The sequence below is a fragment of the Scleropages formosus genome, chromosome 19 (assembly GCF_900964775.1).
Source record: "Scleropages formosus chromosome 19, fSclFor1.1, whole genome shotgun sequence".
Classification (NCBI taxonomy): Eukaryota; Metazoa; Chordata; class Actinopteri; order Osteoglossiformes; family Osteoglossidae; genus Scleropages; species Scleropages formosus.
In genome coordinates this window covers 23,286,598-23,297,712 of record NC_041824.1, presented here as the reverse complement: position 1 = coordinate 23,297,712, position 11,115 = coordinate 23,286,598, and the positions used below count along the sequence as shown (strand labels likewise).

The window sequence follows — 11,115 nt, the reverse complement described above, 5'->3', positions numbered from 1 at the left end:
TCAGACGCATTAAGGAGCTTTATTTTGTTCATGAAACATTTTATCCATGTCCGATAAAATCTCAATTTCAATGACAATTGAAATTTGACTGCTTCTTAAAACAAGGCCCTTTAGTATTCTTCTCCCTCTTCTTCACCCTCACCCTCAATGGAGTCAACACCCACTTCTTCATAATCCTTCTCCAGGGCAGCCATGTCTTCTCTGGCCTCAGAGAACTCACCCTCCTCCATACCCTCACCCACATACCAGTGCACAAAGGCTCGCTTGGCATACATCAGATCAAACTTGTGGTCCAGGCGAGCCCAGGCCTCTGCGATAGCGGTCGTGTTGCTCAGCATGCACACAGCCCTCTGAACCTTGGCCAGGTCTCCACCTGGAACCACAGTAGGGGGCTGGTAGTTAATGCCAACCTTGAAACCAGTGGGACACCAGTCCACAAACTGGATGGTGCGCTTCGTCTTGATGGTGGCTATGGCAGCGTTCACATCTTTGGGCACCACGTCACCGCGGTACAGCAGGCAGCACGCCATGTACTTGCCGTGACGAGGGTCACATTTCACCATCTGATTGGCCGGCTCAAAGCACGCATTGGTGATCTCAGCCACAGAAAGCTGCTCATGGTAAGCCTTCTCTGCAGAGATAACTGGGGCATAAGTAGCTAGGGGGAAGTGGATACGAGGGTAGGGCACCAAGTTTGTCTGGAATTCCGTCAGATCAACATTGAGGGCACCATCAAACCGAAGCGAGGCTGTGATGGAGGATACAATTTGGCCGATGAGCCTGTTGAGGTTGGTGTACGTGGGGCGCTCGATATCAAGGTTTCTACGGCAGATGTCATAAATGGCCTCATTGTCAACCATGAAGGCACAATCGGAGTGCTCCAAGGTGGTGTGCGTGGTCAAGATAGAGTTGTAGGGCTCCACCACTGCTGTGGACACCTGAGGAGCCGGGTAGATGGAGAACTCCAGCTTGGACTTCTTGCCGTAGTCAACGGACAGCCGCTCCATCAGCAAGGAGGTGAAACCGGAACCGGTACCACCTCCAAAGCTGTGGAACACCAGGAAGCCCTGCAGACCTGTGCACTGGTCAGCCTAGTGAGACAAAGTGAACACAAAAGCCGGTCAACAAGTACAACACCTGAATAAACACAAGTTGGATTATTCTGTATACCAACTAGATGCTCTCACTACATGTAGACGTTATGCCGATGCTTAATTCTTACCAGCTTGCGGATCCTGTCCAGCACCAGGTCGATGATCTCCTTGCCAATGGTGTAGTGCCCACGGGCGTAGTTGTTGGCAGCATCTTCTTTACCAGTGATCAGCTGCTCAGGGTGGAAAAGCTGCCGGTAGGTCCCAGTGCGAACCTCATCTGGGTACAGAACCCATGGACTTGGTCAAAGAGCACAGCTCAACACTGACAGTCCTGCCACTCCTGTACACAGGAAACACTGACGACTCACCTATGACTGTGGGCTCCAGATCTACAAAGACAGCCCTGGGGACGTGCTTTCCAGCTCCAGTCTCACTGAAGAAGGTGTTGAAGGAGTCGTCGCCTCCTCCAATGGTCTTGTCACTGGGCATCTGCCCATCTGGCTGGATCCCGTGTTCCAGGCAGTAGAGCTCCCAGCATGCATTGCCGATCTGCACACCAGCCTGACCCACGTGGATGGAGATGCACTCACGCTGTGGAAAGGGATCAATACACTAATACAGGGAAATGGCATTGAAAACATATTGGACAAGGACCTGAAAGTGAAATCTGTCATTTTAGTACTGCAATAATTTAACTTAAACCTAAGAAACTTGCATAAATGTGTGTGGTGATAGGTTCAGCTGGAACTACTTTGTTAGGAACACAGGAATCCAACCGTGTGGAATCTGCTATACATATCGCCCCATTTTCCGGGATACCCTCTGTGGACCGACGCGAACTGCTCTAAAATAAGCGTCTATCGACAGGGAGGGAGGAATGAACAATACGGAAAGCATCATTCATTATGACCGTACCTTGACATTTAAAATAACGTTGTTATAAATGTTCGTACAGCTCACTGTTCGGCGACACTGACTAGTCTGGACACAGACAAAGAGCGCCTTCATGCTCACAGCAGCGCCCGTGTTGCTGGTCGGTGCTGAACCAGAGTGTGTAACGGCAGCTGTTAACGTCTCTGCGACGCCACGGAGTCTGGACTGCGTTCGCAGCTCGTCACAGCCTCTTCTCTCATCGCAAGTGTTGCCGATCGTCTGTTACAACGTTACCGGCGCCCACACACACAGGCTCTCGGCCACTGGGGTGAGGAATCGGGGTGAAATAGGACCACACACACACACACCCTTTTAGTAGCGACGTTGTCCGAGACTGCTGCCCTCGACACTGTCGTAATCGCTGCGATCCTCCATCCAGATAATATTAATGTAGCTTAACGTCTTACTGTCACTCGATGTACTTTATTACACCAGCGGGGCCGTTCGTCGCGCGGCATCAAACCGCTCCCCTCCCTTTGTTCTTTCATAGTACTGACACCTTCACCGCTGGAAGTGAGCGAACATCAAAAAAACAACACTGGGGAGATTAAAATTAATAAATACAGAAATGAAGCCCGAAACTTTATCAGCCTACAACATAATTATCATAATAATTGATGCACAGCGAATTAGCCTCCCCTAATGATGCAAGTGTTCCGTAGCTCGTTTAGCTGGAGAGAAAAGGAGACATTTGATACACAACTGCTCACCATTGTGTGAACAGGGGTGATGTCGCTTTGTAGGCGATGGGGTGGGATCGCGTTGCTCCTCTGCGGACCGTCTTACAGCTCGACAGCAATGAGGTCGATGTAAGAGAACCTGCGGCGGCGCCTTCTCACGTTCTTTATATACGAAACTGTTACCATGACTGCGGCGTCGCTCACATTTGCCGCGAAACTATTGGTGGAATCGTGGAAGACCCGCCCAGAGTTCGACTTGCCTTCTTTCCTATTGGACAAACTGCACGCACTACAGAGAGGCTCCTCCTCTCAACGAACCCCACCTAGATGTACGACATGAAGACCGTTATCCGTCATGGAACAAAGTAAAGCTTCCATATACTGTAAAAACGCTAAGTGCTGGTGAGCGTAAATAGTGGTGACATTACAAGGACGCAATTGATTTTTATGAATGTTATATCACAACTAGCAGAAGTTATCCACTGTAAACAGTGCTTTTATTATTATAACTAATAGATACTCAGATTTGCGTACTATAATGCGACAGTCAGAGATCTATATGTTAAATAGCTCTAAAGTATAGTACTGGAATGTACTTTAAATAAGGATTTTTTTTCAGTTATGCTTATTCATTTATTCGTTCATTAAATGACCCTACATTGAATGCAGGGGCCCCAGAGACCCTGAACATATCCGGAAGTTCAGGCCATTAGCCAAAGTGCGTTCTCGATGGGATCGCAAGCTCATTCACACACACTTACACACTCGCAGCGATCTAGACTCACCATTCCACCTGAAACTCGTCTTTGGGGTGGGAGGAAATTCGTAGAAACACAAAATACAAAGTTCACACAGACTGAGCAGGATTCAAACCCATCTCCAAACCCACCACTCAGGAGTTGCATGCCATCATACAATTTTTCAATCAAGATTTAAAATGTAAATACAGACATGGAATACACTAAAAGTAAACTGAGATGCTTTCAAGCATATGCTTGAAAACAGTCCCTTATTAACATCAAGTATCTCTTTGTTATTTCACTTCTCACTTTTTCCATCTTTTCTTGCTCCAGGACCATGTCATGTTTTTATTAAAGCTATATTACTCAGCCATATTCACAGCTTACAATGGATCAGTCTATTGGGTCTTACTTTTAAACCCAAAAAGTCACAGAAGCTGGTGTTATTGTGATTTCTTTTTTGAGTTTTCAACCTTAAAGTTTGAGTGCTCATACTCAGCATTTTTGTATACACTCACTGGCCAGTTTATTAGGTTCACCTGTTCAACTGCTCGTTAATGCAAATATCTAATCAGCCAATCACATGGCAGCATCTCAATGCATTTAGGCATGTAGACATGGTCAAGACAATCTGCTGAATTTAAAACTGAGCATCAGAATGGAAAAGAAAGGTGATTTAAGTGACATTGAACAGGGCATGGTTGTTGGTATGGGATGGGCTTGGATTTTCATGCACAACCATCTCTAGGGTTTACAGAGATTGGTCAGAAAAAGGGAATATATCTAGCAAGCAGCAGTTCTGTGGGCGAAAATGCCTCATTGATGTCGGAGGAGAATAGCCAGACTGGTTTGAGCTGATAGATAGGTGACTGTAACTCAAATAACCCCTTGTTACAACCGAGGTATGCAGAAGAGCATCAACACACAACATGTTGAACCTTGAAGCAGATGGGTTATAGTAGCAGAAGACCACAGCGGGTGCCACTCCTGTCAGCTAAGAACAGGAAACCGAGGCTACAATTTGCATGGGCTCACCAAAAATTGGATAATAGAAGATTGGAAAAAACATTGCCTGGTCTGATGAGTCTCGATTTCTGCTGTGACATTCAGACGGTAGGGTCAGAATTTGGCATAAACAACATGAAAGCATGGCTCCATCCTGCCTTGTATCAATGGTTCAGGCTGGTGGTGGTAGTGTAATGGTGTGGGGGATTTTCTTGGCACATTTTGGGCCCGTTAGTACCAACTGAGCATTGTTTAAATTCCACAGCCTACTTGAGTATTGTTGCTGACCATGTCCATCCCTTTATGGCCACAGTGTAGTCATCTTCTGATGGCTGCTTCCAGTAGGATAACGTGCCATGTCACAAAGCTTAAATCATCTCAAACTGGTTTCTTGAACATGACAATCAGTTCACTATACTCAAATGGCCTCCACAGTCACCAGGTCTCAATCCAATAGAGCACCTTTGGGATGTGGTGGAGCGGGAGATTCACATCATGGATGAAGGAACTGAGTGATGCTATTATGTCAATATGGACCAAAATCTCTGAGGAATGTTTCTAGCACCTTGTTGAATCTATGCCATGAAGAATTAAGACAGTTCTGACGGCAAACGGGCATCCAACCCGGTACTAGCAAGGTGTACCTAAAAGTGGCTGGTGAGTGTAATCTTTTGATCAGTATCTTTTATCTCTGCTTAGAAATATAATTCACCAGTGTGTATTCTGTTAAGTAATTTCTGCATAATACGGGTAACTGATGTTCCTATCCAGGGGTGTACGCTATGTCACAACTTATGCTTCTCCAATTGGCACCGGACAAGCAGTAATCGAACACCTCACCCCCAAACCCTAATATGAGACTCTAGGGGCTCCTTAATTCCTCTGATAGAGGGGGTACCCTGGAGACAATACATGGCCTTTCATAAAGGTCTTTGGGTAGTAAATCACGTGGTGAAACCACAGGGTCAAGACAGTGGATGAAGTGTGGAAGAAAACAATCTTCATCCAGTTTACAGAACCCCTGGTGTTCTCCCAGTCCTCCCAACCCATCTTTCTGAACATGGAGTTTTTTTTTGAGTATTACCCATCATTTCTAACCACTGACATTGAGAACACAATCTGATTTCTGGTAAGAACAAACTCGAAGGAAAATGACATCACCATCAACTCTTGTACATAATTGATGCAGTTTAGTTCTCCCAGCTTGGGTTATTTCACTTAGCCTCAGAGGAGTAACATCAGCCCTGCTTGTACTTTAATAAATTACATGTTGGTAGAGTCCAGAATTCAGGCCACTATGGTCAGTTTGTTTTCTGTAGTCACAACTCATAGATCTCTATTTTCTACAGACTAAAGAAATCAGTGAAATAGAACATGTTTCTTACCTGTTTAACTGCTAAGATTTGTCATTTTGTGGAATAATGTGAGCTGGTTAGCCCAACAGTAATTTATAAGTACAGAAAACATTGTTTTAAAAATCTCCCATGTCCCTCATTCCAAATAGCCCTGCTGCACAGATGTCTCTCCCTGCTTTTGTCCTGACAAACAGTGAAGCCATTTCCTTGTTTCTCAGATTGTTGCCAACAACAATGGTGATTCTATGGCAACAGTCACTAGGCCTCATAATAACTTCGTTTTTTAGGCGCCTGGAATTCCTGCCAAAGGGCTGGAAATGCTGTCCGAGTCAAAGCATTTGTGTCTGAAGAATACAGCAGTGAACTGTGCAAAGAGGCTGAATATGACAAGGAATGTCCCTGTTTCTCAAATTCCAGTGATTTCTCCCATCAGATTACAGGATGTACATACTAATCAGCTATTTTGTGCAATAAAATTTTGATCAATACAAATACTCATCCCAGACCACCAAAGTACTTCTTGTCCATGGCACTCTTGCATTTACTTGAGGCGGCAGGTTACATCGCGTGTTGATCAATCTGAATGTGAGGTCAAACTGCTTCTGTTTAACTTTTTTATATCGAGTCTTTGAAACTCTCAGATCTGGAAGCAAGGGAATCAATACCTGCCAGTGCAGCATACAGTCAATTGCATTATTTACAATAAATGAGAAACAGTGCTGTTAATTCACTTACCCATGTAATACTAACGTTGACATCAAGTAACAATAAATTATAATAGATTCTGCTATTTTACTGTGAACCTGGACCAGGTTTTGACCGCCACCCTCAGATGTCCTGACCCTTATGCACAGGGACGAAAGCCATGTAGCACACACTGCCCTGCTTTCCCAGCAGTTTTATTTCTGCAGCTGTTGACATGGCTCCTTGGACCACAGCTGTTTGGTTTTTCATGCAGGGTTGGGCCCCGCTGGCCTGCTTCCAGCCTGCTGCCCTGATTACATTTCAGTTACACTGAGATCCATGGACATATTCCAAACATAGCGATCATTGCTGTTCTGTGTAATTGTGACTGTGATGTGACATTAGTACAAACAAATAACTCAAATTCACATTACCTGGGACAAGTCAGGGGTTTCAGAGAGAGTATGACCTTTCTTTGTAATGAATTGTGTCCTGCCCCACACCTCCCCCATTAACAGCACTGATGCATAAGTGAGTATACAGACTGCACCACCGAATAATGGGTTCTGAAAGCTCAGGATGGAAGCTAATGAGATGCAATAAGGCAAACAGTTACTTAATAATTAAGTGATGTATAATATATACGTTTAAAACATTTTTTCTTCTTCACCATGAATAGTATGGGTGTGGCTGCTACGAATATCCTGCAGCCTGCAGTCAGAGCAGGGAGAGATCAAGCCTTTGCAAAGGCTGCTAAAGAATTCCGGTCAGCTGTCCTTTCTCAGTTTGCTTCCACAATCTCTGCTGCCTCAGCTGTCAGGAATGACAAGGCTGTCTGCGATCTGGGATGTTTGAGTTAGGCAACAAGAAAGAAAGGGAAAAGGGGACATTGTGGATTTGTCCATCAACACAGCATGACGGTGACACAACGGTCACGTGGTCCTTGCAGGACGATGACATCATTGTCACAATATCTGGGACAAAGAGAAAGGAGGCTTGGCAGGCTGCACACAGGGTTGGGCTTCAATGAAATGGAACGTGAACAACACACAGCCTTGATAATAATCGTCATTCTCCATTCACTCACTTAAGCTTTGTCAAAGTAGAGCTGTGCTTCTTGTTTATTCTTAACGAGAATATAGTTTGCTAACTTTACGATGGTATACGAGCATGAACTATCAGAGGCATGAATATTCAACCAAAATAACTAGCTGTGTACAGAGTGCTCTCTCAGGGTTCTGAAGCGCTCAGCATCGACTGCAGTTGATTTCTGGGTATGAAACAGTTCAGCGTCTGGTGGTGCCTCTCAAGATTCAATGAACAATTAAGGGTTCTGATTTCCCCTCCAAAATCTCCACTGTCACAACTGATAACAATTACTTTGTATGTGTAATGGCAGCTTTCTCCTTAATGTTCTTACACAGAAAGGGGGAAAAAAAAAAAAAAATATAAAAATAAAAAAATATTTTTTGTCTATATCCTCCACAAGCTAACCAATTGTAAATTTTACTTTTTTCCTCAGCAGAAAACCCAGAGTTATGCACACTATATTGAATGTTTAGGTGAATCCCTTTTCTAACTTTATTTTGGCTTTCAATCTTTATACTAATACTGTATTCTGAAAGGGGGTGCGGTGGAGCAGTGGGTTGGACCACAGTCCTGCTCTCCGGTGGGTCTGGGGTTCGAGTCCCGCTTGGGGTGCCTTGCGACAGACTGGCGTCCCATCCTGGGTGTGTCCCCTCCCCCTCCGGCCTTACGCCCTGTGTTACCGGGTAGGCTCCGGTTCCCCGTGACCCCGTATGGGACGAGCGGTTCTGAAAATGTGTGTGTGTGTGTGTGTGTGTGTGTGTATTCTGAAAATTCATGTAACTTATGGCTTCATCAGTTTTTGTAACGCCACTGAATATTCAAACATTTTCTCCACTTGCAAATTGTCTATCCACCTCATTAGTTTTAATAATTATATATTGTTTTTCATGTGGTGGGGGTGCGGTGGCGCAGTGGGTTGGACCAGGTCCTGCTCTCCACTGGGTCTGGGGTTCGAGTCCCGCTTGGGGTGCCTTGCGACAGACTGGCGTCCCGTCCTGGGTGTGTCCCCTCCCCCTCCGGCCTTACGCCCTGTGTTACCGGGTAGGCTCCGGTTCCCCGTGACCCTGTATGGGACGAGCGGTTCTGAAAATGTGTGTGTGTGTGTGTATTCTGAAAATTCATGTAACTTATGGCTTCATCAGTTTTTGTATCGCCACTGAATATTCAAACATTTTCTCCACTTGCAAATTGTCTATCCACCTCATTAGTTTTAATAATTATATATTGTTTTTCATGTGGCGGGGGTGCGGTGGCGCAGTGGGTTGGACCAGGTCCTGCTCTCCACTGGGTCTGGGGTTCGAGTCCCGCTTGGGGTGCCTTGCGACAGACTGGCGTCCCGTCCTGGGTCTGTCCCCTCCCTCTCCGGCCTTATGCCCTGTGTTGCCGGGTAGGCTCCGGTTCCCCGCGACCCTGTATGGGACAAGCAGTTCAGAAAATGTGTGTGTGTGTGTTTTTCATGTAGAATTTTAACCCACGTTTATATTTTTATTGGTGAGTGTGGAAAACATTGCAAGTGAAAAATAAAAATTGCAATACATGATAATCCCAAGTGAATGCTGGCAAATTAACTATTGTAGGATTGCTCCTTTTGAAATGACCAGAGGAGCTTGTTTGATATATGGAACACAAGAATATGAAAAAAAGGACAATAAGTTAGTATCACTGAATAGGGCTGAATATCTAAAGGTTTTTGGTTTTGTTTTGGTTTTGTTGTGAGTGCTGAAAAAAAAATTGGCAGGTGAGTGAAACTATTAGGAGGGACAGTTCTCGGCTAAACAGTAATTGTCTGAATTGTATAGGATTATTACAGTGGTATATAATCAGTTTTACAGTTATTTACACATTTATACAGCTGAATCATTTTTTACTTTATTGATTCAGTGTAAGGGGATGCGGTGGCGCAGTGGGTTGGACCGCAGTCCTGCTGTCCAGTGGGTCTGGGGTTCGAGTCCCGCTTGGGGTGCCTTGCGATGGACTGGCGTCCCGTCCTGGGTGTGTCCCCTTCCCCCTCCGGCCTTACGCCCTGTGTTGCCGGGTAGGCTCCGGTTTCCCGTGACCCCGTGAGGGACAAGCGGTTCTGAAAATGTGTGTGTGTGTGTGTGATTCAGTGTAAGGGGGCACGGTGGCGCAGTGGGTTGGACCAGGTCCTGCTCTTCTGTGGGTCTGCGATTCGAGTCCTGCTTGGGGTGCCTTGCGATGGACTGGCGTCCCGTCCTGGGTGTGTCCCCTCTCCCTCCGGCCTTACACCCTGTGTTACCGGGTAGGCTCCGGTTCCCCGTGACCCCGTATGGGACGAGCAGTTCTGAAAATGTGTGTGTGTGTGTGTGTGTGTGTGTGTGTGTGTGTGTGTGTGATTCAGTGTAAGGACCTTGATCAAAGGTATGATAGCAGGAGTGGGATTTGAATCACCACATAAGATTACAAGGCAAAATAATAATATGATCTTCAGGCTAGGCAGCAGAACTGTACCATAATACTAAATTCAAATCTGTCCTACGAGAAACTTTTTGTGCTACTTGCATTTACATTTCCATTTATTCATTTAGCAGACGCTTTTGTCTCAGCAAAAATACAATATGTGCATTACATTAAGAGAAAGAGACATTGCTGCAGACATGTGACTCTTAAGTAAACCTAGTTTGTTAATTATACATTATATAGGTTCAAAATTTTTGATTACTGATAATAAAACTATAATTTTAAAATAAAGTATATGTACTGAAAACCAGTCTCAAACTTTTGCTAATGTTTTCACTGGTCGGCGTGGTGGCGGTCTGGAGCATACCCTACAATCACTTGGTACGAGGCTGTGGGGTCACACCCTGGACAGGACGCCACTCCATCACAGGGCAGACCCTTACACGCACACAACAGGCAGCTGAGCATCACCAAACCACCTGAAACTCGTGCCTTTGGACTGTGGGAAGAAATCCATGCAGACACAGGGCAAACATACAAACTCCAGAGAGCCAGAGCCACATTCAAACCCGTGCTCAGCAAGAGCCCAAGTGCTGAAAAGTAGCACTGCTACTCGCTACCCACTGTGCCACAGTATGGAAAACCAAGCTATTCTAAACAGCAAGTAAGCCTTTTGTTTTGAGAGGCCAATCAGGCATATATTTCAGTGAAAATGTCAAAATATCCACATGGAAAGGTAATATCACGGGTCCCTGCTCTGTTGTGTCCTTCACAAAACTCTCAAAAGATGCACAGCTGCACTGTGTGTGTTGGATTAATAAAAACGCAAGAAAAACAGTTAAGTGACCTAATATATGACGAAAGTGACAATTTCACAGTAAAACAGCATTATTCCTTGTAGGGTGGATACGTGAACTCCCGCAGACATGTTGCTGTAGAGATGGTCCTCGGGCTTTGCTGTTCTTCTCGCATCCGCGCGCCTCATCCCGCGTGCTCAGTACTCGACGGCAGCCAATCAGCTGTCCTGCCCGAGCTGCCGGCCGGCGCCATTAGGAGGGCAGCACGCGGGCGGCCACTATATGTGGGCTTCTCGCGCCATGCGCCTTTAGTTCTTCTT

At 45.5% G+C, this 11,115-nt stretch overlaps 1 protein-coding gene across 1 annotated transcript; it reads right to left on the bottom strand.

Annotated features, from left to right (window-relative positions):
- On the bottom strand, positions 1–2,861 carry LOC108932550 (tubulin alpha-1A chain). Its single transcript, XM_029246435.1, has 4 exons — positions 2,738–2,861; positions 1,463–1,685; positions 1,223–1,371; positions 1–1,091 (listed from the first exon to the last, which is right to left on the bottom strand). Exons 1-4 carry the CDS (start codon positions 2,738–2,740, stop codon positions 111–113), a joined length of 1,356 nt encoding a protein of 451 aa, XP_029102268.1. The 5' UTR covers positions 2,741–2,861; the 3' UTR covers positions 1–110.
- Positions 2,862–11,115: the final 8,254 nt, after the last annotated feature.